The sequence below is a fragment of the Scardinius erythrophthalmus genome (assembly GCF_964197995.2).
Source record: "Scardinius erythrophthalmus genome assembly, chromosome: 12".
Lineage (NCBI taxonomy): Eukaryota > Metazoa > Chordata > Actinopteri > Cypriniformes > Leuciscidae > Scardinius > Scardinius erythrophthalmus.
In genome coordinates, this window is record NC_138232.1 from 13,447,878 (window position 1) to 13,472,811 (window position 24,934).

At 36.5% G+C, this 24,934-nt stretch overlaps 1 protein-coding gene across 2 annotated transcripts in view; it reads right to left on the minus strand.

Annotated features, from left to right (window-relative positions):
* negr1 (neuronal growth regulator 1) overlaps window positions 1–8,493 on the minus strand; it is a 163,228-nt gene extending 154,735 nt beyond the window's left edge. For both annotated transcript variants that reach the window (XM_081381398.1, XM_081381399.1), the window contains exon 1: window positions 8,139–8,493. In XM_081381398.1, the coding sequence (XP_081237524.1) occupies window positions 8,139–8,308 (170 nt within the window). In that variant the 5' untranslated portion in view covers window positions 8,309–8,493. The remainder of the gene's footprint in view (window positions 1–8,138) is intronic.
* Between the last annotated feature and the right edge of the window lie 16,441 nt (window positions 8,494–24,934).

Below are 24,934 nucleotides of genomic sequence, written 5' to 3' on the forward strand. Positions count from 1 at the left end.
TAAGGACACCAATTTTCTTTGTGAATGAATAATGTATCGTAAATAAATAAATGTTCTTCCTTAAAATACAGGGTGCATAAGTTTGGACACCCCTATGTTAAATTCCCATAGAGGCAGGCAGATTTTTATTTTTAAAGGCAAGTTACTTCATGGATCCAGGATACTATGCATCCTGATAAAGTTCCCTTGGCCTTTGGAATTAAAATAGCCCCACATCATCACATAGCCTTCACCATACCTAGAGATTGGCATGGGGTACTTTCCATAAGATCATCTCTCAATGCAAATCAAACTAGCAATTAGGCTAACTGAAATAAAACCATGCCAATCTCAAGGTATGGTGAAGGCTATGTGATGATGAGGGGCTATTTTAATTCCAAAGGCCAAGGGAACTTTATCAGGATGCATAGTATCCTAAATAAATTTTTTTTAAATACTTAAAAATTAAAATCTGCCTGCCTCTATGGGACTTTAACATAGGGGTGTCCAAACTTATGCACCCTGTATTTTAAGGAAGAACATTTATTTATTTATGATACATTATTCATTCACAAAGAAAATTGGTGTCCTTAAAGGTTGGATTTTTCCTAATTTTTTTAATTAAGGCATTAAGTTCAATTTCCAAAAGATGATTTTTTATTCCTCTTTTTAGTCAACTTTAGCATGGGTGCCTAAACTTATGCATAGCACTGTATTATTAAACATGTGGTTTATAAAAAAAAGAAAAAAAATATGCATATGATTATTATGATTATTCTTTTATGGTTATTTCTATGATTAATCCTTGATTAATTATTGATCCATTTATGCTTTTTGTCTATTGCATCTTTTAATATCATATACTCATATTCATGTGTTCTATGCAGACCAGACATTTAGTTTACTTCTACTCTGACAAATAAATGTACGTCTATTTGTGGGCTAAACATGCTAGGCTATTTGTGTTTTTTCTCCGTTTTCTGCTCAGTGTGGTATCCTGTCTAATATGTGTGGCCTCTTTCACATGAGATGCTTATCTTACTTGGAATTAAGGAACAGCTGTATTTGCATGGAAATACGTATTTGTCCATTTCTGCTTCTTAGGGCTGGTTCCCACAGAAAGTTGTTTTGCTTTGAAAAACAGAAAAAAGACGTGGGCAGTGAATGGGGGGAAAGCGCAAGGTCTTGAGATGCGTTTTTTAAAAGTTTAACTTATTTTAACTTGAATGCCGCATTTTTAGAAAGACGTGTCATGCACGAGACGCAGCAAAAGACGTGAGACTCGAGCGCAATGGTTAAAGAAAAAAATCACTCACTGCTGTTGACTGAATAACTTTTGTAAGGATTACCGGTAATCTATATTTCATGTATAAAGTGAAGTCTATGCAGTGTTATTTTACATTTGCTTATTAATTTTCTCTACCTGAAAATAACCGTTATAGACTTGTACCTGAAACAACATGAAAAGCATTGTTTATTTTATTTGTATGTTTGTTCTATTGTCTTTGTGCTATTGCTCGTAATTTGATTATTTTATTACTGACAGTTTACTTGTCTTTAACAATATTTGAAATATATTTAATTTAGTTAGGCTAGTAGTTTTTGGTGTCACAACCTTATTTATTAAGAAATAACTAGGCCTATTTTATTTATTTATCATTTTTTGTGGTGGGGCCGGGCCTGTAGAAAAAATCCAGAGAAAGTCCTGTGAGGGCGCTGAATATTAGGCTACATGACGTCATATCTCTTACTTGGACACGAGAAAGTGAAAAATGGCGGACGTAGAATGGAGACATGAAGGAATATACGACCTGCACCATCATGTATAAATGTATTCAACTTTTCCCCATGGTTTAGAGTTAAAAAGCAAAAAAAAAAAAAAAAAAATCACAATAGCAATATCGAATCGCAATTCCTAAAAATGACTTCTATTGTATGGACAAAAACTACTGAAACATTACCTTCTTTTGTGTTCCACAGAAGAATGTAAGTCTTTTGGAATGAGAGTGAGTAAACGATGACAGAATTATCATTTTTGGGTGAACTATCCCATTATCCGAGAAATTCATGTAGCACACAAGCGTCATCCAACTGACACAATAGAAGCCTTTTACACTATCCACAATGTGTGAAAAATGGCAAGCATTGTGAGTTTGTTTTTATGACTAAAACATTATCTCAGCACAGCACTTAAATAATTGCAGTTTGAGTACACTGCTTTTAGCACAATTTCATTAATGGCCTTTAAAAGAGTCTCAAGCTGTTTATAGAAGTACCAAACACCTTTAAAGCGTCAGAGAACTGACAACAAAGAAAAGTTGGGTGATCCAAAAAGTTAAAGTAGTGAGCTAGTACAAATTAAATGGCATTGTTCATGTTGGTTGGGTTTTGACAGCTGCAATTAAAATTCTCATGTTCTTGAAGGAAACCAGGCGCTGCCATCTCTCAAGAGGCAACTGCTTTAATTTCATAAATAAGCTCACTTCCCATCAGCTAATATTGTGTCATAATGCCAATCCTCTCTGGTTCTGACAAATGGAAAATGCAACATTACGTGACCTATTAAGCAGCGCGAAAACAATACGAGATATGCAATGCAATGCAACGTTTGGAAGAACTGACGGGCATCTTAGCAGCTGACAGTCAGTGATGATGGTGTGGCGTTCCCAGTCGGAGCAAGGCCTCCAGTCTGCCAAGAATGCAGAGGCAAAGCTGTTGAGATGATTGATGACACGCCTCCACTGGCCCTCTCTTCCCTGCTGACATGCACTCACAACCCAACACTTTTCACTGCTAATTGGACAACCTTGCAAATTCCTTCTCTGAGACTGTGGTCCACTAAATTAGCCACTGATAACTGCCCAGAATTGGTTCAATTTATGAACGTCCAGAACTGTCATGCTGGTAAGGTGTCACTTGCGCTGCAGAGGCTGTTGAATAAACCTGTGTCAGGCATGTCATTTCTGAGAAATGTCCAATTTTGATGTTTTGATCAAGCTTGTGGGTGACAGTTCATTTAAAATATAGTTACTGTAGGTTGAACTTTGTTTGAAATGGTGAAATAGATGTTTTTGTTCCTAATGAGTCCCAGAAGACAAAAATCACATAGCGGCCCTAAATGGGGCATCACATGATCTACTTTTGCTTGTTTGATTAGTTCCAATTAAATGCTAATTATGTTTTTTTTTATCTGATAAGATTAAAGTAAAACAGATTAAGCTATATATATAAATTGATAGTGAATATAGCATTGTCAATTCAGATTTGAAAACAGTTTCTGGAAGATCTAGTGTTTTCAAAATGATACAGCCCTATGCTTTTCACAGACACTAACAAAGTAAAACTGCAACAGCCATCCAGCCAGACAAATCTAGGTCTGTTATGTAACACTAAAGTGGTCAATGGCTATTCAAAATTTTAAAACACTACCAGACTCAGTGTTAAGCTTTGCCAATCTTCTTAGCAGAAAGCTAACAACACACAATCAGATATTTAAAATATTTTAAAACATGACCTTCTAATCTAAGACATTTGAAATCTACAAGAACTCTAAGGAGCTTTACAGGCTAAATTGTTAAAGTATTGTGCTAGAAACTAAGTTAAATGGGTTCGGTTTGCAGGAAACACACATGCTGATTAAAAGTTTACCTTGAATACACTGGAAGTAGTTTCAGATAAAAGTGGCTGCAAAATAAATACAATTCATTCTTGGAAAATTGCACTGACTATCAAGCTTGTACTTATACCTGAGATTGCTAAACCAAATACAAAAATCAAAATACAACAATTTGGTAGCTGAAATAGGAATCTGTTAAATCAATAATCCCTAAAAGGGCCCAATCATCCAGAATATTACATTTTTTTCCACTATACAAGGGAAACTGCAATCAACATTGCCTTGCATCAAGCAATTTTTGATTTCTTTGTTGGCAAACGTAGTGATATGTCACATTAAGCTCTCAGAGGGGGAAAGAAAGCCTAAATGCTATTGATCTGCTTCACTGCTTTGTATTCCATTCACTAATAATTACCAATGCAGTCCCTCCAATTACTCGGCTCTACTTAACATTTACAGCCACGTGCAATCCACACACATTGATTCATTATGCAAATGACAGGGACTAATTTAAGGCTTGCTTACATGACTCCATTTAAAAACCTGCAGCCAAGGCAATGCACTGTGCACAATTGAATTGAGAGACAAATTTCCTTTTAATGCTGAACAGAGAACATTACAAACATTTAAACCATTTGTCGACAGACAGTTAGCCATATGATAGACAGACGGATGGACGGACGGACGGACGGACGGATGGATGGATGGATGTCTACAGCTAAACCTCAATACTTAGCCCAGGGGTGCCCAATCCTGCTCCTGCCGATTGACTGTCCTGCACAGTTCATCTCCAACCCTAATCAAACACACCTGAAGCCACCAATTAAGGTCTTCAGGATCACTTGAAAATTAAAGGCAGGTGTGTTGATTAGGGTTGGAGATGAACTGTGCAGGACAGTCGATCGGCAGGAGCAGGATTGGGCACCCCTGACTTAGCCATACAATGGAGCCAATGAGAAATGAGTCTTCAATATTAACAGTGAATGTGGTGAGGACTGATGATAGGATTACTGTTAAGGTGAACTGCGCAGGTCTGTATGCTCTCCAGTTTGAGAGTAGAGTGGGTGTCTAGCACCTGAGGGACAAAGAAGCTTATCTGGTGTCTAGTGAGCCTGCTTCATCAAAAGCCATGAAAATCAGTGACAGGTTGAGGAGAAGGGAGGTTAAATCTACTTAAAAGGCACTACTGTTTTTTTTCAGAAGTGCTTCAGGTATAATTGCTTTGAATATAACCATTATCTGGTAGTAATGATTATTTTTTTCTGCATATTTTATCCATAGACTCATGACTTCTCCCACAACTGGGAAAGGGGGCTTCTTTAGGAATATTCCATTTAAATTGTTGCATATATATATATATATATACATACATTTACCATGTCGCAATGTAACAACTAAACTACATTTTTCATATTTACTACATTCCTTCAGTGCTTTCAACATAGAAAAAAAACAACATGAATATTACAATATTATATCTTGCCTTCTGGTATTCGTGGCTGGTAATTGTCAGATACCTGATGTTAAGTTCTGGCCTGGTTTCTAATAACTGTATCACCTTTAATATCCAGGGCTCTCTCTATTACAAAAGCAGCATTTCACGAGTTCACACTTACAATTAGATAGAGTAAAGGATATGCACATTTGCCGTGTAAGTGAGGAGATGGGGTGGTGGAGGGATGCTGGAAAACTGTCATAGATCAGCTGCTGTATAAATACTGCTGTATACCTCCTGATTGAGTTGACTGGATGGGCTCCTCCCATGCCGATTAGATTAATTATCTGAACACGCTTCTCCCAAACTGTGTAAATAAAACATCATGCAATAGCACACAGATTTAGTGGTTGACCAATATATCTCCTCGGCCGATATTTTGCATTTTTGTAAATTTTTCTGTTCGGCCGATGTGTCGGAAGTGGGACTTTTATTTTGACGGTGCCGAGAAAGCCAGCACATGAGTGCACCGCGCTCCCATTCTCCATCTTCATTAGTTTACTGTCTCTGTTTAACAGTTTTTTCTAATACGTTGTTAGATAGAACTGTTAAATAGAAAGTAAATTTATATTATTAATAAATAAAATAAATATAAACATATATCAGCCATCTGCCACCCTTCTCTCTAAGATGTTGGCATCGGTCATTAAAAAAAAACACTATCTGTGAAATACTACACAGAATTTAGTTTGACTCCTTGACAAAATAAATATTGAAGTTAATAATCTATTATCAGTATTATTTACTTAATTTAAGAACAGCATGATTATTGTGATGTTAAGCGATATCATATCTGTAGAATATGTTAATATATTATTGCAGCCAAATTGCAAATATTAAATGTAGGATCATTGGCACAAAGTCAAGAAACATTTAAGGAAGATCACAGTCATAATTTATGATCTTTAGCTCAGGAGAACAACAATGTCAAGGATAAAGACAGATTACATCCACTCTAAGAAGTCATTAACATTTTAAATCCAAAACACTCTCCTTAATACATGATCAAATTTGTGAGCAAGGGAGTTGCTTGTAAATATATTTTTCTATCTATGGGATCAACCAATACGGTAGGCCTATACTACTCCCACATGATTGATACAATTCATCTGAAATAACTAGCTGTACATCAGCAAAACAGCAATATTTCTAACACATCCATTAAATATTTTAGAGAGTTGCAGTTCAAGTCAATAATATAACAGAGGAGATAACATAGGGGAAAACGTCACATCCTTGGTAACATCCTTGGGATTAATCAGCACTGACAGTAAGAGGTGTGGCCTGAGGAGAAAAGGAACAGGTTCCCACCCACGGCTCCAAGAAGCACTGATGTTGGTTAAAGTACAGGCACTAAGCATTCACAGACCACCAACTGACATTCTCTGGACATCTGGGACAGTCATGATGACAGCCCTATTCACAGTACACAATAGCCTCCCATTGCATTTTTTTTTACCCAATTCTGAGATACAATAATGTTGTCACATTGAAATTACTTGGCATAAGTGCCTTCACTTCTGAAAATGTAACAACAATACAAGAAACATTCTAGGATGTACTTTTAAAGCAAAACATCTAAGATAACAATCAATGCTTTATGAAAAAAAAAAAAAAAAAAAAAAAAACAGCAAGGTGCACAACTGATGCATGAATAGCCTTGTAAACACAGCCTAACCAATTGAGGAAGTTGACTGTTACTTAAGCCAAGCAAACTATTTTATGGCAAGAGGTGAACAAAAGCTGCTGGACCATAACTATTTTGCCAAAGCTTGAGACAATCAACACAGATAATACGAAAACCTTTAGGCTGCCTAAGAACTGAAATATCGAATGTACCAGATAAAGGTGTTTATAAAGGGTTTATGAACAATTTATGAACCAATTGTTCTTTTGAGTCGGATCTTTTCAATGAATTGTTTTTTAAAGAGCAACATGTACTTTTTGGAACGTTTTTTTTTTTACTTTTTGCAGCGTGCCATGCCAGTGTGACGAGAACAACGTGATTAAGAACTTAGCGTATAAAGTAATGCTAAATGGACTTTTTGAACAGGTTCACTGAAACTGATTCAAAAGAGCCGATTCGCAGAAATGAGTCGGACTTCCCATCACTTTTCCCACCACTAGTGGTCCTGTGCTAAAAATATGTGTGCTAAAATATATTTGGAAATAAAAAGGGAGACAAAATAAATATGCAAAGCGAGTCAAAATTACATCAGAAATATATTCTGACGCATATAAAATGTCATGTAATATTTTAAATGGTTTTGCAGTTGTAGCAATATGTGAACGACGTTTGGAACAATTCTTAAGAAGGCAAATTCACAATGATCAATGGGGGAATCAGTCAATTTCTGATATTGTGAATAGACATTTTGTTTAAATTAGAGCATAATGTCAAGCAGCAAACGACGAGAATGGACATAATATGAAACTTAAAAAATAAAATAAAAACTTAAGAGTCAGACACTTGCATTAGCTACCGTCAGACACACCCATTAAAAAATATTTCAATCAACGTGGACGGGTTAAATTTCATTATAACATGTTTTAATCACAACGTGTGACTCAAATTCATCATATAAAAACCGTGTGCAACTTCTCTATCGAATTTTTCTCCAGGACGCAAACATCCGCGAGGCTCATTCGGACGGTGGGAATCATGAATGACTTCATTGTAATTGTGCAAAGTGTTCCGCTTGGCGGGGTTTACAAAACTCTACCCCCTTCCCCGGCTCCTTATGCAACCCCTTATAGAGACCATCTGTACCCAACACTTCAATATGTATGATTGAGCCAGTGCATCTCCCAAAGTAAAATATATGTATATGCCTATCTCGGTAAAAAAAAAAAAAAAAAAAAAACATCATAGTCCCAACCTGTTCTGGTCAGTATGGGAACCAGCAAGGATTGTGACCCAAATAAAAGTGACGGAGCGGCACTGAGGGAATCTGCCGAGTGCTGTTTACAAAACTGAGAGCAGAGCGACCGATGCAGGTGCCAGGCAAGTTTAGTTTGAACACTTCTACAGTGACTTGAGTCTCCTACCTGAGCAGCGCGGTGTCCCCCTGTCTGCTGACCACACTCTCGCTGGACGCATAGTCCACAGTTTGTCCTGCGGGCAAACACGATGGTAAAAAGCAGCAAAGACTAAGAATTATAGCGGTGAGCCACTGACCGGAGACGCACGCATCCTGCACTGCAATCATTATGTCCATCACCGCCGAATGGAGTACGATCCGCGCCGTTATCAAAAATACAAATAGGCTACAAATATCTGGATGAAAATATATTAATCCTCCGCGAAAACCCCGAGAAATGGCGTTCCGTGTAGTTTTCCAGATTTGTTTTGATCGGAACCAGACCGCGGGAGGAAGTCGACTCTCCAGTGGCTTGCACACCATCTAGTGAGGAAATGGGAAACGGGAGCAGAGCTAGCAGCAGACAACCCCCCGGCTCTGATCCTGTTGCCATGCGGCCGTTTCCCAGGCAACCTGTTCCCTGTAGCTCGTGATGGAGCAGTTAAGCGGGTGCTTATTCTTGATACGGCAATACTATTTAAAAAAAGAGTGAGCCACCCGTTTTGACCACCCGAGGTTTAACGTCCTGCAACCTCAAGACGTCCTCCTGCAAACACGCACTTTGTTTTAGGATTAGCCTATTGCGTTAACGTCTCGAAAACGAGTCATTGAAAAGGGCGAGATTTAAAATGACAGGGGTCAGGTCTTGTTTGTGTCATCAGTGGCCCGTGCAGCCCTGCGATAGGCTACTATTCATTATCAGTAGGCTATAGCTTGACATATTTTATAGTTCTCTTTTTAGCACGTGGTTTTTGGCTTCAAAATGAAACAAAAATGTCCTTAAATGAAACATTTCATACAGGCCTACATGATATTGATATTACATAACACACACACACACACACACACACACACACAAAAAAAACCTGGCAGGCTGTGGTTGCCAGAATAATTCTGTAAAAGATGCAGTAAAACGTAAAGATGTGTACAGAACAACCTGTAAACTTTACAACTGAAAACTACAAAAGCCTTTATTTCAAACAGCCACAATAACTCTGGGGCTATAAATAAAGTCATAGAATTTAAGTTCATCACAAGTAGTTTTTTTTTTTTTTTTACAAGCTGTGGTAAATATATACTACAAGGTGCACACAATGCCATGAACACAATTAAAAAACACCACGGTAAACCACATGAACATTTAACAACATAAGACGCAACATAAAACCTGTGCATAAGTGATAACAAAAAACTAAGAAGAAGCATAATTATTCAAATTAAAACCATCAAATGTGAAGTGTCTCAGGGAATTTGAAGTAGCCTATGTCAGTTTAAAGGTGCATTAAGAAAGTCTCTGAGTTTTTGCAGAACAATGCCCCCTCTGGCGGCAAGCGAAACTGCAACCAGAGGTGTGCACGCTCACGGACAAAAGTTTTCTTTTTTTTATCTTACGTGGAGTTTGTGTTGGTGTTTGAAATGAACTATAAGCAGGTCTCTTACAATCCATCTTCTACGGAGAATGCCGGCGAATACACAAACCTGCCAGGCATAGCTATGTGAGCGTGCTGTGAACGCGCATGACGTCACGCCCAGTCTAAAATTCCGGCCCGAATCCCTCTTATTTATATTACTTTACAGGATTATAGAGACAATCTCAGTGATCAGAGAAGGGCTCATTCAGCCCATCAGGTAATTGTTTAAGCATGTATGGGTTAGAAAACGGGTATTTTTAACATGAAAAGTTGCTTAATGCACCTTTAAAGCTTTACATCGAAAACTGACAGCCTACGCAACTACCACTTTGACGCTTCAAAAAGTTCACAGAGATTGTAAACTATCGTAAACCTGTATGTGAATAAAAGACTAAATTCAATCTGTTCACCATTATGAAGTGATCGAGTCTAAACTGATCAATTCATATGGATTAGTTTTATGATCTCTTTATGAACCTTTTGAAGCATCGAAGTGGTAGTTTACAGTGGTAGTTTAGTGGTAGTTTCTGGGTCTTAAATGACATTGTATGTCAACAACAAAACATATGGAAGCATTTTCTGCCTTTCAAATGAGGATAAACTAGTTTGTTATTGGCAATCAATACACACAATTAGTCTATATATTTTCATTTTGTTATATTCATTTAGAATTTTTCCCCTGCTGTCCGTGACCCAGTCACTACAGACTTGCGGCAAAGCCACTGCTAGAACAAAGGAAAAAGTGCTTGAAGGAAAAATCATTCACAGCTAAATAATGGTCGACAGTTCCCACAATAGAAGCTATAGGCTACAACAAAATCTTTCATTAAAGTAACCTACATTTTTCTTTTTTCCCATGCTGCTCAAGGCTATAATCGCCAGTGCTTTTCCTCTATAGCCTCTCTTTAAGACGAAAAGCATGTTTGGTTTTAGGAGTCACAGTAGAGTGCAATACAGCTAGTATAGTTTAAAACATAAAGTGAGGTCCAGATCAGCATTTTCACTAATAAGCTAGGGGAATTTCTTGCACTCATCGCAAGTTTTTCCTTTTTTATTTGGCGCCATTTGAAACACTGCACTTTGCACAGCAGCAACTTGTATGCTTGCTCACATTCGCCTCTCTTTGATGAGGATGATGTGCAGGTTGTTGAAAAATCTTCTAGGTGCACAGACATGCTTTGATATGGAATATAGTTTTTCTTGTGTATGTGTGCTCAGTGAATGTTTCCATTTTCTTCTCATGATGATGACCATTCCTTTGATTTCCTTTCCTCTCGCTGGTGTTCTTTTTGTTTCCTTTTAAAAATATATATTTTCATTGTTACTGCTCTCTCTCTCTCTGCTTTCTGTGGTACTGCCTTCTTTCTTTTTAATAATACACTCGATGTACTGTACAATCGCACAACACTCAATGTCAGTGGAGCCAAAGGTTTCTCTTTTAGATGTGGATCTATACTACATGTCAGCGTCTATCAGCACATTTAGAGTATTCATGCCTTTTGTTTTATAGATTGTGCATCCTGCAACTAATGGATTTATCTAATAAGGAATATATTTACTGTTGACTCACTGACATGGTTGGGCCATTTGTAAAACGGCTCTGATAAAAGCATTTTGAACCTGCTCCTGTTGCGTATTTGCCTTTTAATTGGGAAAGACACGGTTTGGATATAATTGCCTGAATGTCATTAGCGTTAATGGCAACCAAAGTCCCTTCATTCCATTCTGTATCTAAATTGGACTGGCATAGTTGGTCTGTGCTAATCATTTATGCTGCCAAAAGCCAAACACTCATTACTAGGTAATTCTAGCATCATGCCTCCAGTAGGGCAAGAATACATGCATATTAAATACACTTCAATTTTTTTTTTTTTTTTTTGGAAAAGTAACGACTACATTGATAATATTGACAATGGCATGTCGGTTTAATGGATTATTGAGAATAACGGAGATAGAAAAATATAAACCAGATGTTAAAAAGAAAATAAATGCAATCATGTTGGTATTTTGTCACCTGCTGTGAGAGGCTGGGGCCAATTATAACGTTTTATATTTTCCTTAATAACTCTCAGACTACTGCTTGCCATCTTTTGGCATACGAAACTTTTATGTGTGCCAAAATAGCTAGACTTGATCATATACAGACCCTTTCCAAAAAATTTGAATATCATGGAAAAGTTTATTTATTTCCATAATTCCATTCAAAACGTTAAACTTCCATAGATTATAGATTCAGGGCCCACAACTTAAATGATTTCAAGTATTTAGTTGTTTATTTGTACATAATTTGGGCTTCCAGCTCATAAAACCCACAAAACAGGATTTAAATTTTTTTGAATATTACATGAAATCACACAGTAATTAGTTGTACCATGGTCATTGAACCAGGTTTTGGTTCTTTTGGCAGTGTGGGCAGGTACAAATCCTGCTGGAAAATGAAGTCAGCATCTCCATAAAGCTTGTCTGCTGAAGGAAGCATGAAGTGCTCTGGAAATGTCCTGGTAGACGGCTGCGTTGAGTGGACAGCACAGTGGACCAACACCAGCCGATGACATGGCTCCCCAAACCAACACAGACTGTGGAAACTTCACACTGGACTTCAAGCATCTTGGATTGTGTGCCTCTCCATTCTTCCTCCAGACTCTGGGACCTTGGTTTCCAAATGAGATGCAAAATTTGCTCTCATCAGAAAAGAGGACTTTGGTCCACTGTGCTTTATTAAATCCAGAGTCAACGCAGCCGTCTACCAGGACATTTTCAGAGCACTTCATGCTTCCTTCATTTTCCAGCAGGATTTGTACCTGCCCACACTGCCAAAAGAACCAAAACCTGGTTCAATGACCATGGTATCACTGTGTAATTACTGTGTGATTTCATGTAATATTCGAATTTTTTGAAATCCTGTTTTCGTGGGTTTTATGAGCTGGAAGCCCAAATTATGTACAAATAAACTAAGTACTTGAAATCATTTAAGTTGTGGGCCCTGAATCTATAATCTATGGAAGTTTAACATTTTGAATGGAATTATGGAAATAAAGAAACTTTTCCATGATATTCGAATTTTTTGGAAAGGGTCTGTATAAGATTATTACTCGCCCAATTATAGTAGTTGGGAACATCTGTAACTTGAAAAATTAAATATATCAATCCAATGTATCTCAAATAAGAGCAAAATAATAATATCAGTGCTTTTACATTATTAATATTTTGGAATAGTTTTCACCTTTAGGGACTGTTTTTGCTTTTATTCAACTACTTCAATCAAGTAATGTTCATTACATATTTTAGGTATTCCATTTTTAGATTCAGTGATTCAGTTAATTGCAAATAGTGAATAACAACAGTGTGGTTAATGTTAACTTTTAATCAACAACCGAGAGATGGAAAAGATATTCGTTTGAATTCAACTGTTAGATTGTAGAAGAAATGAATGAATGAATGAATGAATCACACTCTATTTTTCTCAGACAGAGAGAGAACTGTGTCATCACTCTGATTGAAGAAATTTGGTGTGTCACAATTGCCCTAAATTACAATTGCCCCCAGTCTCAACAGGGTCTCTAAGGTAACAGGTTTGAGTCACCCAACAAAACAATACAGCAAAACCCTCACTTAATAACTCGAATGACTTTTGAAATTCTCTCAAGCACACAAAACTGAGTCTACCTGCTCATGCATGAAAGCTGTGATTATTATTACTCCCCATCCTCAACACAGTTCTGTGAAGATGTGAGGGAAATGGGAGCTTTTCACACTTTTACACAATGCAGCACCTGAAATAATGGACAAGATAAATGACGCCCAGGATTCTACCTCAGTGGCAGGGTCTTTTGTTTTGTGCTGTCTTGCCAAAACCTTTATAAGAAAAAAAAAAAAAGCACATTTTGATTCCATAGTCCTTATTATTTTACCCCCGTGTATTAAACAAGCTGGATCCCTAAAAGAATGTGAACGATTCAAAGAATAACGTACAATGTTAGTCAGGGAAACTTTCATCTCTTCATGCACTATACCCAAAAGTAAGCCTGCATTGCTGAAGGCCTGGATTTTTTTCCCCTCACACTTGCATGACATCGGTTACATGCTTGACATGAGCAGTCCAAGAATAAGCAGTGAACTCAACAATAAATGTGATGTTATGTAGTCAGAGGACATCCAGGGCCGGCGCGTGCCTATAGGCGAACTGGCGGCAAGAAAGAGAGATATTTAATTTAAAATTTTATTTATTTTGTGGACATTTGTTTGGAATTATTGCACTTGTTAAGGAAATTTACAGTTAAAGACCCAAGGACTAGATATGATTAATGAAGACCAGGAGTTAGAAGTGCAGTCAATTTAAGACAAGAGTCAGAATTATAATAAATTGAAGACATTTTTTACTTAAGATAGTTTGCCGTTTCATCAGGCAGAAGTCAGCTTCAAGGAGTTCGTAGGCGGTCCCGCTTACAGTTACAAAGATCACAGCAGTTATACCCTTCACCAAGGTCTAAACTACATCATTGCTTCAGGTTGAATGATTCTGATTGGCTAAGAAATAGATAAACATAGTAAATTTCCACACATGGACTGATGGGCAGTAGCACATCTCCATAGACTGTACGGCTGCCAGCAGGACCCTGAGTTAAGTACGAGTGTCCCTCCGAGTTCACAAGACTGTGTGTCTAGTCGCCAACATGTCGAAAAAAACAAGTCAGTCAATCGCCAATAATGCCACTTGTTCCTTAACCTGTAACCAAGAATACTAACACACACACACACAGACACACAGCTTCTTCAAGGTTGGATTTGGTCGGGCTCTAACTATAACCAGGAGACTCTTCCCAAACATCCAGATAACATGTTATTTCTCTCAGTGAGAGTACACTTTAATATAGAACAGTAAAGTAAATGCTTTAACTAAGAAATGGTCATTTGGTCATCATAACTAAGAAAACTCATTTTATATTTAGAAGGAAAAATATTGATTAATACCTTGATTATAATCACTCATTAGTTAGTGATTGAAGCAGCAATGGATTCCAGAATCCACTCCCTTCACACTTACTGTATATCAAAAGGTTATCACCCCATTAAGTTACTATAAATCTAAATCTAAATAAAAAAAAAAAGATGCTAGTCCCGCTCCACTCCACCCACCCCAAACCCATTATTTAGTGGTTGCGTGCTGATTTTTATTTTATTTTACATTGCAGAATGAAACGTTGCGAAATAGGGTGAAAAACAGAATCTCAAAGATTGTGTTTAATTGTGAGTGTGAAGTGGGGCGGCAAGACGGTATTTTGTCTAGAGTGGCAGTTGAGCTTGTGCCGGCCCTAAGGACATCTATATAGGTCACATATATATGACATAACTTTGTAGGCCAAAACGCGGAAGCATTTTAGCACTTCCGGTTCCATCGTCCCGAAGTCAATAAATGGGGTTTTGGTTAAATGGCTGAAATAATGTCTGTGGTGAACACAAGCTCAAGACACTTTCACATTTTACACTACGACATAAAAATACATCAATATTACCCCATTCATGATTTTTTAAAGCTTTTACGTGTCTTGAAGGCAGTTGCTAACAGGTTGCAAAATAGATTTTCAGGGATATTAAACGCCATCACATCGAATGTACCTATGCACTAGTCCACTTTTACAGCCTTGTTATGTTTATAATCACACATACAAAAATGTAATTATTTGTTATTTGTAAAGAAGTAGTATATGTTTTCCATGGTAGAAATCATGGCCTGCAAGCTTTGAAGTATTTGATTTATACCTTCATTTAATCTCAAGATCCAAGAATGACCTTTAAGATGCATCAAACAGTGACAAATGGGGTCATTAGAGATAACCTTCTCTTAAACATTGCATGTTGACTGGTTGATGTGGTTGGTGAAATCCATTTCAGGTATTATTCTTTGTAGATAGGGGCCTATGCTGTTTGGCAAATAAATGCATAACAAAATTTGAAACTGTAAAATACCAAGTCAAGAAGGACTGAAGTTATTTGAGTAGATTTATATTAGTTTCAGACCCTTAGTAAATGCTGCAATAAAATCATGAACTTATTTTTATTGTTTATACAGCCAAGATAAACAAGAATGATATTACTTTTTGGATTATCAAGGTGGCATTTTGATGACATTTTCACTTTTGATTAGTAGATGGAGACATGGCAGGCAAGATATAATTAATGCATAATGAGAGTAGTTTAAAGATGTATTCAGAACGTTAATATGTTCATCAAAAGGCTTCATTTCTGTAAAGAGAGATGGTCTACAGGAGGAAGATTGGGATGAATTTAGTTATCCATGCAAAATATCCACCACACTGACAGTTATTGTTCTGCCAAAGTGAAAAAGAAAATTCTATCCTGCATTATGCTCAATTGGCATCATCAAAGAGAGTGACAGTGGATGCCAACAGGATATTGCCCACCACAAACATAATTGGAGTCTTGCAGTTCTTTGATTTAAACATTAAAAACTTTACAAATACACTGGATCTTTTGTGACTGCAAAGTATAAACTTGGAAGACTTTTGATTTCAAAAAAGAAAAGAAAAGAGAATTCTATTTTATTCCTATTAACCATTTGTAGTTTTTGTTGTTGTTGTTGATCAGTTATCTCTAGCTACAATTTTTTGAACACAACAAAAAAATGCTGAAAACTACACCGTCAGTTTCCTTCTCTAAATTACAACACATACTGAGGGAAATCTTTCCAATGAAAATAGACAGTGTTTCAGTGAAAGAACCACTTCAAGAGTCTGACCTTCATATGCCAGACTGGAAGTTAATTTTACATCTCATTTAAAGCCAGTGATCAGAGAGGCTGAGTTTCCCCTGCAGATAGTGCTGCGGAAGACTGGGATTTTCAAAGCAGGTTTTAATCTGCCTGACCCTCTCACGTGGAAAGGTAGACTACCCACAGTGCACTTAGACCTAGAACGGCTTTATCAGAGCTCAGCCTAAATGCAATTTAGATCCATTGCCTTGAGCTGAATGTCCATACTAATACAATACTGAAACAACGAGTAGCCCATAAGGTCTTGGTGAGTACAAAGCAAACAGACTTTCAGTATGCTTATGTTAGAACTCATTTTATTCTAATTTTTATGTTATTTTTATTAGCGCTGTCAAATCGATTAGCCTAATCACAATAAATCACATCTAATATAAAAGTTTGTAAATATATAATATGTGCGTGTGTGTGTGTGTGTATGTATGTACAGATGTGGCCTTTAAAAATGCGCGTCTCAAAGAAAAGAATGCCACGAGCACTTCCGACATTCTGCGGGATCGTGCAGAAGGGGGATTAGGTGTTGGACGCAGGAAATACTAAAACCTGTAGATGGCAGTCGTGTTTCATGTGGCCATACTGAGTTGACGAAGTATGACGAATACAATGTTTTCTTTTGCCAGTTACATAAACAGTCACATATTCTTCATAAAAATCCGACTCAAACGCGCATCATTTGTCTTATTTTTTTTTTCTGTGTTTACAGTAGGCTAGAAGAGACGTGATGTAGGCTATGATAACTGAGTCTTATAACACAATAATTTGCGAAGACCTTTAAAGAGACCGAGATCATTTGCGCAATATCATTATCTAATTTTACATTTAGTTCATTTTTGCATCTTAACGTTTTAAATAGTTTTAACATGGTTGTAATGCGCTTTTCTGCATTACACACAGTACTTTTTATACTATCATGTTTCCCTTATAGGCGTCGATTTCGGTGGGGACGGTGGGTACGCACCCACCAGATTTCGTCATGAGTCATTTTGTACCCACCACTTTTAATTTCAGTCCATATTAATTTGACTTTTGGTTCGATTTTTTTTTTTACCGTTTTCAGTGGTTATGAGGAGCTTAATTAATTTAACCTGAGATGTGCGTTATATCGCTTTTTGATCATTCTTTGTGTTGTCGAATTTTGACACAGTTTCATTATTTGTTCATAATAATTTGATTCATAATTATGTCATTTTTTTTCTAAAAGTAAAAAAAAAAACTGTTTTTTCTAAAAGCAATATTCTAAAGAGATACAAAGACATTGTACGAGTAACCACCAGATTTCGTCATGAGTCATTTTGTACCCACCACTTTTAACTTCCGTTGACCGTTTTCAGTGGTTATGAGGAGCAATATGAGAGAAAAATTTTGTAATCATTGTCTGACACAACAAAAAAATATATAATATTCATTTTATTTTAATTTTCGTGTTCGCATTTATGAGGGAAAAAACAACGTGTCAGTTTACGGTTATGGACATGAGCGCTCTAAAAGCGGCAATAAAAGTCTGCTTTAAAACTTTAACAGAGACCTCAAACAGAACAGCTGCCTTTCTTTAAATCGAATTTCGTTTTGTATTAATTATATCTTAATTTTAATCAATGTTTCGTGAACCAATGAATTGCCTGGATTTAAGAAGTAAATATAGCAGACAATCACGACATTGGAGGCGCCGGCGATATCTCATAAATGAACCGAAACTCAGCGTCTAATGCACATTCACATTTACAGTGTATTTAGACACATTTAGACGCATTCATAATCATTACTTTTACCGGTTCTTTGTGGCAAGCTTTATGCGTGCGGTCGTGCGGCTATATTACGTAAACGCTCATGATCATGATATAAGTAGGCTAATTAAATTAATATAAAGGGGCGATTTGTCCACGAATTACTTAAATGAACAACTAGCCTAGTATACTAGTCGACTAGAAAAAAAAAACTTTTAGTCGAAAGCAGCCCGTATTCCACATATTTTCGAACCAGGCAACAGGACATCTGTGTTGAGCGAGGCCGAGGACCCTGAGCGGAATGAACGAGCGGAGCGGAATATTCAGAAATGCGCTCTCCACTCACGAGCTCTGATCGGAACAAACCCGAACCTCACTGTCTGCTGAACTTGCAGAATCATCAAAATATAATATTTTCTAAAGAAGAATTTTAAAACTTTATTGGTGGTAGTTGAGAAGAATTCCTCTTTCCATATCTAAATCATTTCGAGTGCAATATAAATGTATCATATTGTTATTCTTAATATATAAGAATAATACGTATTTTTTTACAACATTTTTAACATATAGAGAATATAAGTTTAGCGTGTCGTGTGTATTTCCTAATTATAAGCTTTTGGTGAAATTGCAACAAAACTAAAAGAGTAAAAGTGCATAAAAACATAAAAACATGGCGTCGTCTCAAGAAATATCTGCGTACACACTAAACCACTGAAACCGACTCAAAACGATGTAGCCTAGTATACATACCAGACCAGGCACTGTAATTCTGCCACAGACATACACTAAAAACGGAGAAGACTTAAAGCATGCGCATAAACCTTGCGCGCTATACAACAATAATATTAGGCACAGTAGCTTCTTTTTTTTTCTTTTCTTTTTTTTATCAAGAACTTTGTTGAACAATATGAACAACCATAAATGGTCTGGTACAAAATATGAGTCACGATATTCGATAGTTAACGGATGCATAAAGCTTGCCACAAAGAACTGGCAAAAGTAATCATGTGTCAAATATAGCAAGGAGACATTTTAATTGTTTACTAATCAACTAGTGTTTTATGTGTCAGTGTCAGTCAAAGATGTTGAAAATGCTGACTTGTCATCTTCGCAGATATTGTGAACGTGCCTAGAGAGAAATGCACACTTACATAAGAGAGTTATCTGTTTCTTTTCGTTTTGAATTGTTTTGTTTAAAAGTGGACATTTCAAGCTTTTTGTGATATTTCTGAGTTTCGGTTCATTTATGAGACGAGCTCAGTTCACGAGCAATGCAAGTTATATCGCGCCGGTGCCTCCATTTCCTGATTAAATCGTCTTAAATGCGTCTCCGTGTGGACAGAAACCAATGTAATCTTCCTGATTTAATCACGTAAAACACAAGTCTAAACACAAGCACCACTCTTCTGAATGATGGTAACCACAAACCTCCAAGAGTTTGTAAACCAATTGTTTGTAAAACATAGCCTATTTAATATTTACAAATTCAAAAAAATAATAATAATAATAATGTTTTACAGTGTATAAATAAAACGACATGAAGAAAGTTATTTCCAAAATGTTGGCTAATTAATTGCACAGTCTTTGTTTTAGCTGCTTGTTTTAGCTGCTACCAATTGCACAGTCAAGAAATTACAACCACCCACCCCCCAGGTCTGCCGATTCAACCCCCAATGCTAATCGATCTCCTCTCAGGGAATCAAAAGAAAACCGGTTTTTCCAGTTTTCACCAGCGTGTGGGCAGGGTTTTAATCCCTTGCAGTTCCTTTGTTTAAATACTATTTAAGCAAATATACTATACATACGCTTTAAGTTATTTCAAATTAATGTTTATAGCTTAATTTGTTGATATCGCGTAACTTAATTTGACATATGTTGATATAACCAACTGACATTGTAGATTCCATTGCATGCCAGGAAGAGGCTTATGCTTTGTTTTAAATAATGAGCATTTACGATAATATAGCCGCACTCAAGCGCACGACCGCACGCATAAAGCTTGCCACAAAGAACCGGTAAAAGTAATGATTATGAATGCGTATAAATGTGTCTAAATACACTGTAAATGTGAATGTGCATTACACGCTGAGTTTCGGTTCATTTATGAGATTTCGCCGGCGCCTCCAATGTCGTGATTGTCTGCTATGTTTACTTCTTAAATCCAGGCAATTGGTTCACGAAACATTGATTAAAATTAAGACATAATTAATACAAAACGAAATTCGATTTAAAGAAAGGCAGCTGTTCTGTTTGAGGTCTCTGTGAAAGTTTTAAAGCAGACTTTTATTGCCGCTTTTAGAGCGCTCACGTCCATAACCGTAAACTGACACGTTGTTTTTTCCCTCATAAATGCGAACACGAAAATTAAAATAAAATGAATATTATAATTTTTTTTTGTTGTGTCAGACAATGATTACAAAAATTCTCTCATATTGCTCCTCATAACCACTGAAAACGGTCAACGGAAGTTAAAAGTGGTGGGTACAAAATGACTCATGACGAAATCTGGTGGTTACACATACACTGTCTTTGTATCTCTTTAGAATATTGCTTTTAGAAAAACTTTTAGTTTTTTTACTTTTACTTTTAGAAAAAAACAACATAATTATGAATCAAATTATTATGAACAAGTATGAAACTGTGTCAAAATTCGACAACACAAATAATGATCAAAAAGCGATATAACGCACATCTCAGGTTAAATTAATTATATAAAAAACAGGGAACATTTTGTAAAAGCAAAACTGAACAAATGCATACTTAAAATAATTGTATTAGGCTATGTGTTACCGAATATTTGATACCACTTCCCCATAATGTTGTAATTATTTTTTTAAAACAACATCTGTCAAACTGTCAATCACAATCAGACACCTCTTATCTGGTCATTTTTATTTTATTTTAGAAGTCATAACTGTTGATCACCCTTTGTATGGAATTTGTGAATATGAATATTTAGAAGATTTACAAACTGTCGGCAAGACCTCAAACCAACCCCGGACATTCTGAGACTAACGTGGAAAAATCTTTATGCTTAATGCATTAAGACAGTTCAATTAAAATATTTATTAATAATGTAATGGCACATCAGATGCGCCCAAAATATAAATGCTACGCGTTGTGCTGCAACATTACCTCACAAGAAATATCTGCACAAGAACAATCACACAAGAAATATCTGCACGAATTAAGAATCTGGGTAAGTCGCATTATTTAATTGCATTATGTTAGGATGATTTTGTGTGTATATATATATATATCTATATATAAAATACTGCTGGGTTTTTACAGGCAGAGTCACGTGTATTATGCTCACACTAAATTCTCTGTTGCACTTATATAAATGCGCATTGCATGCACAATCATCTTAATAGTTGTACAAAAAAGTTATGCGCTGGCAAGAACGTCACTTTGCTGTTTTAATAAAAGCAATGTTACATATTCTGCATGCACTCATCTCCTGGAAACCACAGCAATGACAAAGCATATAAAAATTCGTAAACGTTGTCCAATACCCCTTCTTGTCTTAATGAACCTTTTGCATTTACAAATATTTTCAAATGTCTGTATAATACAGTAGCCTACTGTAAATATTTGTGTCTATTACTATTTATAATTTATATTTTATTGTGGATGTTTTCTCACAATCATGACGTAATGTGAAGTAAAAGAAAAAATCTAATGTAAAGTTGTTTTTTATGCGCCACCTGGTGGATATTCTGTGAAGCGAAACACATTGAGGGATTTTTTAAGTAGGCCCCCCGAAAGCACTTGCAGAATTCTGCGAGACTCTACGAGACGAATTGCCGAATGCCGCGGGAGAAAACGCGCGTTTTTGAAGGCCAGATCTGTATATATGTATATACAAAGTGTGAAATCCCGGTATTGTATAGAATGCCTATGCAATGTATAGAATGCCTGATGGTTTTTGGCAAAAATACATTACCTAATTCTAGAATGCCGGATTACACACTTTGGCGGTTATATATATATATATATATATATATATATATATATATATATATATATATATATATATATATATATATATATATATGTGTGTGTGTGTGTGTGTGTGTGTGTGTGTGTGTGTGTGTGTGTGTGTGTATGTGTGTGTGTGTGTGTCAATTGTGGCATTTACAACAGAAGAGTTAATTTGCAAAGGCAGATAACTCCAACAATATATATATATATATATATATATATATATATATATATATATATATATATATATATATATATATATATATATATATATATATTATATATATATATATATATATATATTTGGCAAAATCAGATAACTCCACGTTTCAGAGTTAAACAAAACAATAATTTCAACACAATCTCATGTTAATTCGTAACTATTTTACATTTAAGCGAATATGATATGATCTCATTCATATGATCTCGTTCGCACAGTTTTGTAATCTGTTTACGTTTGGGGAGTGGGCTGGACCTTCATGCTTACTATTTTTTCTAATAATTGTACATTTTTGTATGATTCACATAGTACGAATTAATACAAAATCACCTTACATTTATCGTGTGATAAGGTTGGAAATTTCACTAATGTGAGTGACCGCATTTGAACGAATATTCACCGTCTTACTGTACGTTTCTACCAACTTTGGCACTCTGTGAATAGGGAGGAGGAAGCTATTTAAAGAGGCCATGTCACACATTTAGCAAAGATCAATATATTCATATGAATGTGGTGACCTTCTCACATTCAAAGACAAGAAGGACTGCCCTCCAGCAGTCTTTTCAAATACTTTCAGAGGTCTTTTGTGCTGCCTGATCATTAGAATACCTAATTCAGATCGATAAGGCCTTATTGGTCCACAGATTTAAAAAAAAAAAAACGAAGTAGCTCTCTGTGCAAGATCATATCTTTGATTAGAAGTTTGCTTTCCACTTTATACAGAGATACACAGTGACCAAGCCAGAGCTCACACTGCAAGCATTTTTAGCGGTAGATGTCAAGGGGCTCATTAAAACGGGAAATAAAATACATCTGAGGGCTGTGAGTAGTTCAGGAAATGACCAGCAATATCTAGGCTCTTCCCTTCTCGCTCCTGTGGCTGGCAAATAAACCCTAGGAGAAAGCAGGAAGCAACTTATTCAGTCTGGAATTGGCTAGATTGTGATATTCAGCAGAAGATAATGAGAAGTGATGGGGCAAGGCAGACAGGCCAGATAAAAGGCCTCCAGGCATGCTGAAAGCCGTTTAAAGGTGGGCACATTGACGATTCGCACCTCACGTTCAGGAGAACTCTTTATCCACCCATGTTGTTTTTGTCCGCCGCTTCTCTTGCCACATAAGCACAAGCTTTTATTTGTAGTTCCTGACAATTTCCGCGAGCCACTGCGGAGCAGAAGCAATGGAGGTGAACATGTTTGTGTGAGGAGAAATGCTATCCAATTCCAGTGGGGTCCCTGTGGTAAGGACCCAATATCTGCAGACACACAAGCAGAGCATAAGTAAATAGCCATATAGTGCTATAGTTGAAGAGCCGGTTGGAGTCCATTTCATCTTCACTGAGCCGGTTCAGGAGATGCACTGAATTTTTACTTGCCAATTTAAATGTATGCTGGTGTTTCCATGTGGTAAATTCAGTTTACCACCTGAATTGATTTCCTTACTTTGGCTTCATTTAAATGCAGCTGATGCATTTCAACCAGGTTTTCTTTTTTCCTCTGCAGGGGGACCTCGGCGTCTTAGCGCGATTCAAAGATACTCGAAGATGACACAGGCAGTTATGCGCCCTCTGGGACGGCCTTTGAATGAAGGTTTGAATGTTTTTTATTCAACATGCTTTTTGTGATCACACCTCGCTCATATGAAAATAAGCGCCAGGGATAAGATTTGATTTGGTACTTTTGTCCTCCTTCTATAGTAGTAATTCTTTTTTTTTCAAAACACGAATTGCTGCTTGCATTATAATAAGGCCTGATATTCCAAGCACACAATTCATAGTCAACTCTCTACTTACGTGCCTGGTATTGTTTTTAGAATACCATTCGACGTCTCCTCTATGTATTAGTGTTGTCTGAGCTGCATTCGTTTGTTCGCAGGTTCACAGATAACGTGACAACAAAGGTCTCGTGTTAACCTGGGTCACATTGCATTCAAGACAACAAATTTACCAATGTCCTATTTATGACAGAATCTGCATCAAATTGTTAATCTTTTCAAGCTGCTCACTGTCTTCTCCAATAACTGCGTTCATTTTTTCTCTTTTTTTCAAATACATTTATGTCAAAGCCCACATCACCTTCGGTTAGAGCTCCTTTTAATATATTGCATATAATGACCACAGGGAATTACAAAGAACTGCTAAATGACCTATTCTGTTATCATAAAGTTATAACCTAAACCTCTCAGCCAGGTGATTACTGCTGGGGCTCGGATGACTTACTTCTCTGAATACTGATGATATTCGACGATATTCAAAATATTATAAATATTTAAAACCATCATCTTGAAGATCATGAATATTGAACCGTTAGATGTATACTTCATATTGTGCATCTCAATATAGATTGTGATTCTATTATATGCTACATTTATTAAACAAAGTACTGTAATCCCAAGAGATTTCTGCTTGCCAGTCAATGATAGCACACGCCTAGGTTCTGTTAGAAGGAAGAGGGAAAAGGCAGTGGATTGTAAAATTCATTATTCTACTGATTTGGGTTAAAATGATGTGGAAAAACATTTAGCTCCCGGTCTATGTACGTAAAAAAAGGAAGGGGGTCTCCTTTTAGTTTGATCATTCATGTGTGCAAATGTTCCTATTTCTGTTCCAAATGATCAAAAGTTCTCATTCAGCTGGCA